The sequence below is a fragment of the Cherax quadricarinatus genome, chromosome 36 (assembly GCF_038502225.1).
Source record: "Cherax quadricarinatus isolate ZL_2023a chromosome 36, ASM3850222v1, whole genome shotgun sequence".
NCBI classification, from domain to species: Eukaryota; Metazoa; Arthropoda; class Malacostraca; order Decapoda; family Parastacidae; genus Cherax; species Cherax quadricarinatus.
Window position 1 is genome coordinate 23,760,592 of NC_091327.1, and position 14,709 is coordinate 23,775,300.

Consider the following 14,709-nt stretch of genomic DNA (forward strand, 5'->3'; position numbering starts at 1 on the left):
ATTTACATCTCGTGCTTCACACCCGCACAAGATACCCACAGATACCTAAATTCACCACCCACCTTGTTTCCTTCATCAATTCTATGATTTGCCTTGACCTTCATAAACCCATCTGCTGACAAGTCTACTCCCAGATATCTGAACACATTCACTTCTTCTATATTCCCTCCCTACACTCTGATATCCAATTTTTCCTTATCTAAATCATTTGATACCTTCACCACCTTACTCTTATCTATGTTCACTTTCAACTTTCTTCCTTTATACACCCTCCCAAACTCTTCCACTAACCACAGTGGCCTGTGACCTGGTGGCAAAGCTCTCGCTTCTCACACTGAGGGTCCATGTTCAGTTCCTGGCAAGAGTGGAAACATTGGGCGTGTTTCCTTACACCAGTTGTCCATGTTCACCCACCAGTAAAAATGGATACCTGGATGTTAGTCAACCGGTGTGGGTCGCATCCTAGGACAAAATTGACCTAATTTGTCTGAAATGCTCTGCATAACAAGAGGCTTTCTATATAGTAGTATGTCACTGATGTCAGCTAGGCCTGTATACCTTGTATATGTATTTGTAGAATCTCCCAAAAGCACAGTATCATCAGCAAAAATGTAACTATGTCAACTCCCATTTTGTATTTGATTCCTCATAATTTAACCCTACCCTTCTCCCCAACACCCTAGCATTTATTTCTTTTACAAACCCATCTATAAATATGTTAAACAACCATAGTGACATTACACATCACTGTCTAAGGCCTAGTTTTACTGGAAAGTAATCTCCCTCTCTCCTACACCCTCTAACCTGAGCCTCACTATTCTCATAAAAACTCCTTACAGCATTTAGTAACTTACTACCTATTCCATACAATTGCAACATCTGCCACACTGCTCTATCCACCCTATCACATGCCTTTTCTAAATCCATAACTGCAACAAAAACTTCCCCACCTTTATCTAAATATTGTTCACCTATATGCTTCAATGTCAACACTTGGTGTACACATGCCCTACCCATTCTCAAGCCTCCTTGTCCATCTGCGATCCTGCTCTCTGTCTTACCTCTAATTCTTTCTGGTATAAAATTTATGATAAATAAAACAATTGTGTATTAAAATTTATATTTAATATTTATTATTACTTATGAATGTACTTCTATACAATATACCTTTCACTGGATAAAGATACACTAGGTTTCATTTTCAACAGGAGAACAGAGACTATTGCACTTATCCCTAGTGGCAAAAATTGTGTTATGCAGATATAGACCCACCAGGGCAGCTGGGGGGACATGCCCAGAGGCTGCAACCACAAACCATGGTTCATCCCATCACGTATATGATGACTAATGATGCAAACCACTGAAAGCGTGCCTAATTTCAGACACCACATGGAATGACTGACAACAGCCGAGATGTACATTACAAGAGTGAAAATAAGTGGTGGCAGCGAGAAGTGAAGAAAACCCCTCTTCCATGGCACACGTTGTCCACCCTGCCAGGGAGCAAAGATAGAATTAATGATAACTCTTATTCTGTAATTATAATGCTATCTGAAAATTTTTGATTACTGTACAGTATTATTATATTACCTCTTGATGCCTGGGAAGAGCTCTTGAATGAAGAAACTAGATTTGTCCTCCTCTAACTTGGATTGAACCTGATACAATGAAACCTCCACTTAAGAGTTTAATCCACTCCGTGATCTTGCTCGCATCTGTACAGTGGACCCCCGCCTTACGATATTAATCCGTTCCTGAGAGCTCATCGTATGCCGAAATTCTTGTAAGGTGAATTAATTTTCCCCATAAGAAATAATGGAAATCAAATTAATCCGTGCAAGACACCCCAAAGTATGAAAAAAAAAAAATTTTACCACATGAAATACACCTACCATCCGACTTACGACCTGCTCGACTTACGATCACTCAACTTACGACCGTGTTTTTTATGCCAAATTTCTGAGAAATAAACAACTATTTGTGTTGTACACAGTGTTTATCCTAAACCTTACAGTATAAAATACAGTACTAACAGCATAAAAAGTAAAGTAAAACATGAAATACCAAAATAAAACAATAAAATAAAGTCATTACAAAAATGTTTTGTTGATATTCAGTAGTAAAGTTCGACTTACGACCATTTCCACTTACGACCAGTTTCTCAGAACCGAACTCGGTCGTAAGTCAGATGGTAGGTGTATTAATTTTAATACACACAAATTGAAGAAGACATGCACAGTTAATACTCTACTAAGAATAGAATACATGACACTTACCTTTATTGAAGATCTGGTGATGATTGATAGGCTGGGAGGAGGGGAGAGTGTGGAAGTTGTTATTGTTTAGAAAGGGAATCCTCTTCCATTAGGACTTGAGGTATCAAGTCCTTTTCTGGGGTTACTTCCCTTCTTCTTTTAATGCCACTAGGACCAGCTTGAGAGTCACTGGACCTCTGTCGCACAACGTATCTGTCCATAGAGCTCTGTACCTCTTTTTCCTTTATGATTTGTCTAAAGCGGTTCACAACATTGTCATTGTAATAGTCACCAGCATGGCTTGCAATAGCTGTGTGAGGGTGATTTTCATCCATAAAGGTTTGCAGTTTAACCCACTTTGCACATATTTCTTTAATCTCTTTTTTCAATTCCATACTAATTCTCACCCTTTTTACCACAGGGATGGCACTAGAAGCTTTCTTGGGGTCCATGGTTACTCATTTTGCATTTACAAGCACTAAAAACACTGGGATAGTGTGAAATGTACTGAATGTATGCGTAGATGAGACTGCACTGGCTGGCTTGTAAACACTGGCGCTGAGGCCACACGTGGGACGCGTCCTGGATGTATCACGTAAGGCGAGTTTTTTAGCGTGGGGCGAGGCAAAATTTTTGCGTTAAAATGTATCATATGGTGGATTTAACGTAACACGATGCCATCGTAAGGCGGGGGTCCACTGTATTTGCTCGTTTGCAGCCAATTTTCCTCATTTAACCCCTTCAGGGTCCGTGCTGTAGTTCTACGGCTTTGAGTTGAGGGTTCAAACCATAGATCTACGCCATGAGCTCAGCTCACTCTGATAAGCTGTGAGCAGTAAATTTGGGCCTAGATATGAGAGAATACATCTATGTGGTATGTGTGCACCACATAAAACAAATCCTGCAGCACACAGCGCATAATGAGAGAAAAAAAACTAAGACCATAATTTTCGATTAAAACTGACTTTGCAGTGTTTTTTCGTATGTTTTTTCTAGTTGTATTTGCGATTTCTTGGTCTCATTTAATAGAATGGAAGATATATTACAGAAATAGAGATGATTTTGATTGGTTTTACTACTGGAAATGGCTTGAAACAGCTCAAAGTAGCAGAAATGTTAAATTTTTGCCGATGTTCAAGAGTAAACAAATTACCTCACACGTCTAATACACACCAGCTGGTGGGTCTAATATATGTTCACAAATGTGGTGGTATTATTTATACAATTATTACAGTATTGCATAGCAGTAAATCTTCTATTTTTTTGGTTTGAATAAAAATTCATTATGTGAATAAAAAATCAAAATGGAATTCATTTGTAAAGCCTGAAAACGTAACTAATGAACAGAGGAAATGTTAGCTTAGTGCCAGGAATGCCTGCATTATTTATTCTGGACCCTATTTTGAAACTGGAATATCTTGAACTTTGTGTTAAATTGGCCAAATTACCAATTTCCGATCACTTTATTTTGTAATTGAAACAGTTGACTTGGCGATTTCTTGTGCTCAATCGATAGAATAGAAGTAATACTAGTGAAATAGCTAATAATTTGGTAGACTGGAATAATGTAATTGGCCTGAAATGGGAGTCAAATTCGGCAAAATCACCAATGCATAAATGTCGCTGACACATCAAAATTCGCAAGAGCATAATTTCATCAATTTTCCATCAAATTTCATACTTTTTGTTTTATTACCTTCAGAAAAAGATTTTCTACCATTTCATAAGAAAAAATAACAAAATTATATATTGAAAATTCTTGGACCCTGGTGCACACTTTGAAATTTGGCCTCTGGACCCTGAAAGTGTTAAATTAATTGAAATGGAATTAATTTGTTCCAGTGGAATTCCAGGCATGACAAATTATGTACTTCAATAATTTCCCTAATATCAACTCTACGGCTTATTTATCTATCACAATTCATCTAATATGACATAATAAACAATATTAATAACATAGAAACATGATATATACACTAGAATGAATAAAATACATGTCATTACGTATGTGGCTAGTGGTGGTGGTGACAGCGGCCATTGTTGTTGGGGTTTACAGGGCCACCACAGCGGCCATTCCTGCTCCTGACTACATGTGTAGAGAACCTAGGATAACCCAAAAAAGTCAGACAGTGTGACTTATAATTACTACACTGTTAATGCTACACTTTATTGCTACACTTTGTCACTGACTCCTTCTGCTCTAGTACTGTACATATTGTAAAGTGGTACGCTGCTTCATGATGTCTGCCACTGCTGCTTCATGATGTCTGCCACTGCTGCTTCATGATGTCTGCCACTGCTGCTTCATGATGTCTGCCACTGCTGCTTCATGATGTCTGCCACTGTTGCTTCATGTTGTCTGTCGCTGCTGCTTCATGTTGTCTGCCACTGCTGCTTCATATTGTCTGTGCCACTGCTGCTTCATGATGTCTGCCACTGTTGCTTCATGTTGTCTGTCACTGCTGCTTCATGCTGTCTGCCACTGTTGCTTCATGCTGTCTGCCACTGCTACCTCATGTTGTCTGCCACTGCTACCTTGTGATGTCTGCTCCCACTTTTGCTAGCATGTTGAAGAGCTTTCCAATATGTGAAGGTTGAGGGGCAGTACAAATCAGACAGGTATTGGACAGTGATGTCATTTGTTTACTCTGGAACATTGCCAAAGAATTGAACATTTCTGCTACTTTGAGCTCAATTTCAAGGTACTTTTTGTCATGAAACCAATCAAAATCATATCTATTTCTGTAGTATATCTTCCATTCTATCAAATGAGACCAAAAAAACGAGAATATGTACAACAATAAAAACCCTACGAAAATATACCGCTAAAGGGAAGCTAATGGCTGAGAAGTGAACTCTGTTATTTATGGTTCAATTTCTTTCATTTTTGGTGTACATTAAGAAGCATCTTTCCATCATACATTGCCCAAGTTTCAATAAGATAGTCCAACAAACAACTGAGATCCAATTCCCTAGATCAAGAGCAAGAGCCCCTCACCAGCATCAAGGAACCTCCCTTGAGGCCCGCTCGCATCTGGAAATTTCGCTTGCGTCTGGAAGCAAAAAATCGACCGAGCAACTGCTCATATCTGGAAAGACTCGCATGTGGATGCACTCGTAAGTAGAGGTTCCACTGTATTTCCAATTCCTCAGGTGTTATATGACACCTGATTAAAATAAAGTGAAATAATTTTTTTTTACTTCAATGGCAGTCTCCTGCCAAGACAAGATTGCCAAAAGACAACATACTATCATTCAAGTAATCACTCTTCCCAAAAGTGAGGTGACATCACAATAAAGATTACCCTCCAAATGAAGTATTCCTATATCTCCTTCAGAGTGCAGGCATTGCCATTTCCACTTCCAGGACTGAAGTCTAGCTAGCCAGTTTGCCTTACTCCCTTCATGACTCCAATATGACATCCTATTAAAAAACTTATTTGTCTCACACAAGCCTGCTTTCACCTCTCCCCAACCGTTCCTGGGACAACCTACTTGTTCCTCTTTGCCCTACCTGTGTTTCTTGTAAATAACTTCTGTTGCTGGCAACATAATTTCCATTTGGATATAAGAGGCTTATCTCTACCAGCACAACAAAAATGGACAGGTCCTGGATGAAGTCTGGACCATGCAAATTTGCAATTAAGCAGAGTTGTTCCATTTTATTGAGAGTATAACCTGACTGCACAGCTGTTATTGATATTGCAGATTTGGTCCACTTCATGGCTGTTTTACTAAGAGATCTCATTAAACAAACATGCCGAACCTTTGTCCAGCTACATTTTTTGGTCCATTTTATCTGACATCCGCTGTAAGGGTGTCCATTTTATTAGACTTTTACTGTATTATTATATTCATAAATGCATTAAGACCATATAGGTCATACAGAGCTATTTCAAGTCATGATCAAAACAGTGTATAAATAATGGTTTGTTTTGCTGCAAGTGCCTGTGTTCTACCATCCTTAGAACTATTAATAGGTACCACACAGTACATGGATTCTGGCTACAGTAATGTGCTCATTTTGGAATACAGTGGACCCCCAGTTCCCGATATTAATCCGTTCCTGAGAGCTCATCGTAAACCAAAAATATCGGAAAGCGAATCAATTTTCCCCATAAGAAATAATGGAAATCAAATTAATCCGTGCAAGACACCCAAAAGTATGAAAAAAAAAACTTTTACCACATGAAATATTAAGTTTAATGCAATAGAATAATTACAATAACAATGGATTAATAACAATAGAATATAATTGACACTTACCTTTAATGAAGATCTGGTGATGATTGATGGGATGGGAGGAGGAGTGTATGTTGAACCTATTGCATAGAAGGGGAATCCCCCTCCAGTAGCACTGGAGGTATCAAGTCTTTTTCCGGGGTTACTTCCCTTCTTCTTTTAATGCCACTAGGACCAGCTTGAGAGTCACTGGACTTCTGTGGCACAACATATCTGTCCATAGAGACCTGTACCTCCCGTTCCTTTATGACTTTCCTAAAGCGGTTCACAACAGTGTCAATGTACAGGTTGCCAACACGGCTTGCAGTAGCTGTCTGAGGGTGATTTTCATCAAAAAAGCTTTTCACTTCAAGCCACTTTGCACACATTTCCCTAATCTTTGAAGTAGGCAACTGCTTCACTTTCTCTATCCCCTCCTCCGAAGCAGTTTCCTCAGGTCTGGCCTCTTGCTGTTGAAGATGATCTAGCAGTTCATCAGTAGTTAGTTCGTCACTGACCTCCTCCACCAACTCTTCCACATCCTCCCCACTAGCCTCCAACCCCAAGGACTTCCCCAATGCCACTTTCGTACTTTGCAATTACCTCTTTCTTCATTTCAATAGTCAGTAGCACCCTTGGTCTGGAAGGGTTGGCACTAGAAGCTTTCTTGGGGCCCATGGTGACTTACTTTGCAGAAACAAGCACCAAAAACAGTGATAATATGGAATGTACCGAATGTATCCTTTGATGCGCGCACACTGGCTGGCTTGTAAACACTGGTACACATGGGGGAGTTCAGGTCACAATTGGACACGTCTCATACGAATTGTATTGCATACCGGGTTTTGTATCGGGAAGCGAGGCAAATTTTTTTCTATCAAATGCATCGGCAACCGAATTTATCGGATACCGGTAACATCGGGAACCGGGGGTCCACTGTACATACTGAACATTAAATTTCTTATTTTTTATATTTCAATCTTTTTAACGCTTTGAGGGTCAACAGGCCCTCTCTAAGACTCATTCTCAGGGTCGGCCAAATTTAAAAAAAAAAAAATTATTTTTCTTATGAAAAGATAATCTTTTCCCGATCATATTGACACCAAAAGTATGAAATTTGATGGAAAACTTACGGAATTATGCTCTGGCGAAGTTAGCGGTCTCGACGATGTTTACGCATCGGCGATTTTGCCCACTTTGAGCCCTATTTTCAGCCAATTCCAGTGTACTAGTCGACAGAAACCATAACTATTTCTCTAGAACTCTATTTTTTCTATTGAATGAGTACAAGAAACTACCCATTTACTGATTTCAACTATCCAATACAGTGGTCAGAATTTAGCAATTTTGCCAATTTCACACAAATTTCAAAAGATGCCAATTTCCAAATAGGGTCCAGAATAAACAAGAAAGACATTCCTGGTACTAAAATAACATTTCCTCTGTTCGTTAGTCACATTCCCAGGTCCCTCTTATATTTCTTTGGTTTTCCACTTTGAATTTTTATTCTTACAAAAAATAGAAGATTTACTGTTATGCAGACTGCTGCATTAGTGTAGAAATGGTATAAATAATATTGGCGCACTTGTGAAAGAATATTAGACTCACCAGTTGACGTGTATTGGACACTTAGCATGATTTGTTTACTTTTGAACTTTGGTAAAAATCGAACATTTCTGCTACTTTGAGCTCAATTTCAAGGTACTTTTCATTGTAAAACCAGTCAAAATCATCTCAATTTCTGTAATATGTCTTCCATTCCATAGAATGAGACCAAGAAAACTAGAATACAACAATAAATACCATACGAAAATACAGTGCAAAGTCGCTGTTTTATTCCAAAAACACGGTCAAAGTTTTTTTTTCTCATTATGCACTGTGTGCTGCAGGATTTTTTTTATACTGCGCACACTGACCACATAGACCCATTCTTTGATATGTATACCTACCAGCTTTCTCCCACTAGATTTGAGGGCGCTAGAATTTAGGCGTACTAGTACGTCAAAAACCCTGGGTCGTAAGCCGTACTAGTACGGCTGAAACCCTCAAAGGGTTAAGAGCTTATACCAAATTTTTTCATGCATTTTTCAAACATATCATAGCCTCACAAACCATTTATGTATTATGGTAAATCCTGTTGGTTGTGAGAATTCCATGGCTAAGGATGAGGCAGTCTGTGTAGTTACTCGTTCAGTTCCTGGATAATTTCGAGAGCAACTAACCCAACCTACTGAGAAATACACATTTCATCCATCACAACATTCAACAGATGTGCCAGATTATGAAGTTTGCAAGAACTTTACAAAACACTAGTTTAATTTTATTATGCATAATATGGAGGTCTATTCTACAGCGTCCCTCAAGAGAGGTTCCTAGATGCTGGTGAGGGGCTCTTGGTGAAAGAAAAGGAATATGTTCTTCCCTTCCTTGGAATGAACCCGATTGTTTCCCCATTACCCCCTGGCTCTGTATGACCCTTGTGAGTCAATGTTCTAGTCCCCACATACACAGTATCTATTGAAACCACATTATGAACTTCAAAATTTCTCTGGTTGCTTGTAAATTACCTGTGTTTCCCTTTCTTTATTCACTGTCAATACAATATTACAGTCTACACTCACACTTCTAAGATGATTTCATAAATATTTCTTAAAAACTGTTCCAGGAATATCTGGAATCTATGGTAAACAACATAAGATAAACAAAAGACAAAATATAATCATGGCTAAAAAATAGAAACAAGACTGCATAAGAGCACTAAGCAGCAAAGTTAAAAAATCTTTTCACCACTCAAGGAAAGTTCCAAGGAATTGAGTCTAACTTTCCCTTCCTTGGATCGAACCTGACTGCCTCCCTGTCATCCAGGTGCTGCATGATCCCTACACATTTAAAGCTTCCCACAATAATAATAATAATAATAATAATAATAATAATTATAAAGTTTATAAATTACAGAGGAAAGGAAGGATAGCTCCAATTCATTTGATCAAAAGCCTTTCACAACTAAATGTTTTTTGCCTTTAATATACAGCAAATTTTTAAATGTCAGAATATCAATATTCACAAACAGTATTACTTATAAAATTAGGCTAATATTAAATTAAACACAACTTACAATTATCATGTGAAAAATGTCTTTAAAAACATGGTCCAAGTCCACGATGCAGGAAACCATGAAGGCCACACCAAGGCTGAATATACTGTTTATTTGTGCAATCCTTTGCTGGCTCCAGCTGTGCTCAAATCCAAGGCAAGAGAGCAAATAGGACATATCCAGAATCAGGTCAGGGCAAAGTAAGTAAACCAACCAAAAGGAAAAAAGACCAATCAAACCATGTACTGCTGTATCTGTAGCTCTGAGAAGAGACCTAAAAAAAAAAAAAAAAAATATCACAGTAAATCTGAAATATAAAATACATTATACATATCTCAACACACTTTTTATGTACAATATTTTGTTTTCAAATGCTGTACTGTATTGTGAGAAACTCCATTTAATGCTTTATGTTAGGACAAGGCTAAATCTTTGACTTCTCACACACTTTCCATTATAAAAAACTGGACGGATTGTGAAGTCAACCTCCAGGGTCGTCATAGGCACTAGATCGAACCCACTCATATTTCATTCTTATCCATGGGGAAGTGGAATAAGAATCTTTCCTCCGTAAGCCATGCGTGTTGTAAAAGTCAACTAAAATGCCAGAACAATGGGCTAGTAACCCCTTTTCCTGTAATAATTACTAAAAAGAATAAGAAGAAGAAAACTGTCAAAGTGGGATGTCTGAATGTGCGTGGATGTTGTGCGAATGACAAGAAAGAGATGATTGTGGATGTTATGAATGAGAAGCTGGATGTCCTGGCTTTAAGTGAAACAAAGCTGAAGGGGGTGGGAGAGTTTCAGTGAAGAGGAATAAATGGGATTAGGTCAGGGGTTTCAAACAGAGTTAGAGCTAAAGGAGTAGCAATAATGTTGAAGGATAAGCTATAGCAGGAAAAGAGGGACTATAAATGTATTAATTCAAGGATTATGTGGAGTAAAATAAAGGTTGGATGTGAAAAGTGGGTTATAGTAAGCGTATATGCACCTGGAGAAGAGAGAAGTGTAGAGGAGAGAGAGAGATATTGGGAAATGTTGTGTGAATGCGTGGGGAGTTTTGAACCAAGTGTGAGAGTACTTGTGGTTGGGGATTTCAGTGCTAAAGTGGATAAAAATGTTGTGGAGGGAGTAGTAGGTAAATTTGGGGTGAAAGGGGTAAATGAAAATGGGAGCCTTTAATTGAGCTATGTGTAGAAAGAGGTTTGGTAATAAGTAATACATATTTTATGAAAATGAGGATAAATATACAAGGTATGATATAGCAAGTAATGAAAGTAGTTTGTTAGATTATGTATTGGTGGATAAAAGGTTGATGAGTAGGCTCCAGGATGTACATGTTTATAGAGGGGCAACTGATATATCGGATCATTATTTAGTTGTAGCTACAGTTAGAGTAAGAGGTAGATGGGACAGTTGTAGCTACAGTTAGAATAAGAGATAGATAGGAAAAACAAGTAAGAGGGAGGTGAAAGTGTGTAAACTAAGGGAGGAGGAAGTTCGGGTGAGATATAAGCAACTATTGGCAGAAAGGTGGGCTGGTGCAAGTATGAGTAGTGGGGGGGTTGAAGAGGGCTGGAAAAGTTTTAAAAATGCAGTATTAGAATGTGGGGCAGAAGTTTGTGGTTATAGGAGGGTGGGTGCAGGAGGAAAGAAGAATGATTAATGCAATGATGAAGTAAAAGGTGTGATAAAAGAGAAAAAGGTAGCTTATGAGAGGTTTTTACAAAGCAGAAGTATTATAAGAAGAGTAGAGTATATGGAGAGTAAAAGAAAGGTGAAGAGAGTGGTGAGAGAGTGCAAAAGGAGAGCAGATAGAGTGGGAGAGGCACTGTCAAGAAATTTTAATGAAAATAAGAAAAAATTTTGGAGTGAGTTAAACAAGTTAAGAAAGCCTAGGGAACAAATGGATTTGTCAGTTAAAAGCAGAGTAGGGGAGTTAGTAGATGGGGAGATGTAGGTATTGGGTAGATGGCGAGAATATTTTGAGGAACTTTTAAATGTCAACGAAGAAAGGAAGGCATTAATTTCATGCACTGGCCATGGAAGTTTTCCATCTTTTAGGAGTGGAGAAGAGCAGGATGTGAATGTGGGGGAGGTGCGTGAGGCATTACGTAGAATGAAAGGGGGTAAAGCAGCTGGAACTGACGGGATCATGACATAAATGTTAAAAGCAGGAGGGGGATATAGTGTTGGAGTGGTTGGTAGTATTTTTGTTTAACAAATGTATAAAAGAGGGGAAGGTACCTAGGGATTGGCAGAGAGCATGCATAGTCCCTTTGTATAAAGGGAAGGGGGACAAAAGAGACTGTAAAAATTATAGAGGATAGTGAGGCTCAGGTTAGGGTGTGTAGAAGAGAGGGAGACTACTTCCCGGTAAAAGTAGGTCTTAAACAGGGATGTGTAATGTTACCATGGTTGTTTAATATATTTATAGATGGGGTTGTAAAAGAAGTAAATGCTAGGGTGTTTGGGAGAGGGGTAGGATTAAGCTATGGGGAATCAAATACAAAATGGTAATTGATACAGTTACATTTTGCTGATGATACTGTGCTTATGGGAGATTCTAAAGTAAAATTGCAAAGATTAGTGGACGAGTTTGGGAATGTGTGTAAAGGTAGAAAGCTGAAAGCAAACATAGAAAAGAGTAAGATGATGAGGGTATCAAATGATTTAGATAAAGAAAAATTGGATATCAAATTGGGGAGGAGGAGTATGGAAGAAGTGAATGTTTTCAGATATTTGGGAGTTGACGTGTCAGTGGATGGATTTATGAAGGATGAGGTTAATCATAGAACTGATGAAGGAAAAAAGGCGAGTGGTGCATTGAGGTATATGTGGAGCCAAAAAACATTATCTATGGAGGCAAAGAAGGGAATGTATGAAAGTATAGTAGTACCAACACTTTTATATGGGTGTGAAGCTTGGGTTGTAAATGCTGCAGCAAGGAGGCAGTTGGAGGCAATGTGTAGTGTAAATATTATGCAGAAAATTCGGAGTGTGGAAATTAGGAGAAAGTGTGGAGTTAATAAAAGTATTAGTCAGAGGGCTGAAGAGGGGTTGTTGAGGTGGTTTGATCATTTACAGAGAATGGATCAAAGAAGAATGACATGGAGAGCGTATAAATCTGTAGGGTAGGGGTCGTCCTCGAAAAGGTTGGAGGAAGGGGGTAAAGGAGGTTTTGTGGGCGAGGGGCTTGGACTTCCAGCAAGCATGCGTGAGCGTGTTAGATAGGAGTGAATGGACACGAAGGGTTTTTGGGACATGACGAGCTGTTGGAATGTGAGCAGGGTAATATTTAGTGAAGGGATTCAGGGAAACAGGTTATTTTTATATAGCCGGACTTGAGTACTGGAAATGGGAAGTACAATGCCTGCACTTTAAAGGAAGGGTTTGGGATATTGGCAGTTTGGAGGGATATGTTATACTGTATATCTTTATACAGTGGTACCCCGAATTTCGTACAGCTCCCAACTCGAACAATTATATTATGTAAATGTAGTATTATTGTAAGTGCTTTTGTAAGTGTATTTTTGGGGGTCTGAAATGGACTAATCTAATTTACATTATTCCTTATGGGAACAAATTTGTTCGGTAATGGCACTCAAACAATCTCATGGAACGAATTATGGCTGAAACTCGGGGTACCACTGTATAGGCTTCTAAACTGTTTTATCTGGGTGCCTCTGCAAAGGCAGTGATTATGTATGAGTGAGGTGAAAGTGTTGAATGATAATGAAAGTATTTTCTTTTTGGGAATTTTCTTTCTTTTTGGGTCACCCTGCCTTGGTGGGAGATGGCCGACTTGTTGAAAAAAAAAAATACTATCACACAGTTCAAAAGTATAAAAGCTTAAAATAAAAATATATTAATGCACCAGCAGTACAATAGATAAGAGGACATACTGTAACCCAATAAAAAAAAATGCCAGAGAAAATACATATAACACCTTTTCAAAAAACAATGATGGGCATTATAATTTCAAAGAAAAAAGTTTAGCACATTTTTGTTAATACAGTATTATAATAAACATGAAGGAGAAATTCTGGGGCCAATTATTAACTATAGTAAGACAAGACAGGATTTTGTTCAGATTTTTAATCCCCGAAGGCTAGCCACTGAGGATAGCCCAAGAAAGGCAGTGCATCATCAAGGGACTGTCTTATTTACACTGGGGAAACACGCTCAATATTTCCACCCACGGACACACAGCATGTGAAACAAGAGCGTTGCCTACCAGGCCACAGGCCACTAAGCAAATTTGTATACGTGCATGTCATTTTTATCTATGTACAGTGCTTTACATGCCAGAAAAGAACCTAAACACCACAGTTCTTTTATATTTCTAATCTTTGCAAAATCTTTCAGACTTACAGCCATCACACATGGCTCCTTAATTAAGTCATATTATTTAATCATTGTTCCTGCACCTTTTCTCTACATACTATGATCTAGCAATATACATATTTAAATGGTAGCACACTATACTGTTATGCATCAAATGAGAAAACTTTACCTACTAACAGATCAATAATAAAAAAGAACATTATATTTACTCACTTAGGTGGTAGTTTCTGAGTAAACTTCTCAACAACGCTGTTTCCAAGCCATGCAGTGATAAAAAGTACTCCCCAGATGATGGTAACTTTAATAATAAACCCTCCTGTAAAAGCCATGTTAATCAGTCACCAATGCACTGCCATACTGTCTCTCAACATTCCTGCTTGATATAATCTGAAATAACATAGGCAGAGAGAATTTTATACAATAAGAATAACAACAAGAAAATCAAACAAAATACTATAGCTCGAGTCAGGTTTACAATACTTGTGTATTATATACTATGTATCACCCCTATGTTTATTTAGGTACAGGTACACGAAAGTACAATTATCATACCTATGTGTAAATTACATAGGGTTACCCCAGAAAAATGTCAGGCAAAATGACTTATTTCCATTGTATTATTAATATCACATTCATGAAGAAGCTGTAAACCCATAAGGGTCATACAGTCTCTTGTAAATGGGAAGCATTTTAATCTGAGGATGGGAAGGGTAGCAACAGTTCCTCCTATCAAGAAAATTTCACTATCATCAATGAGCCTGCAAGGTGTATTATGCATTTATTTATTTTAAT

At 38.2% G+C, this 14,709-nt stretch overlaps 1 protein-coding gene across 6 annotated transcripts in view; it reads right to left on the reverse strand.

The window, feature by feature from the left end:
* Positions 1-1,103: 1,103 nt before the first annotated feature.
* LOC138853634 (transmembrane protein 267) overlaps positions 1,104-14,709 on the reverse strand; it is an 18,291-nt gene continuing 4,685 nt past the window's right edge. For all 6 annotated transcript variants that reach the window (XM_070091591.1, XM_070091587.1, XM_070091589.1 and 3 more), the window contains exons 2-4: positions 14,131-14,304; positions 9,592-9,844; positions 1,104-1,493 (exon numbers count right to left, since the gene is read on the reverse strand). In XM_070091591.1, coding sequence (XP_069947692.1) covers positions 1,155-1,493; positions 9,592-9,844; positions 14,131-14,246 — 708 coding nt within the window. In that variant the 5' untranslated portion in view covers positions 14,247-14,304 and the 3' untranslated portion in view covers positions 1,104-1,154. The remainder of the gene's footprint in view (positions 1,494-9,591; positions 9,845-14,130; positions 14,305-14,709) is intronic.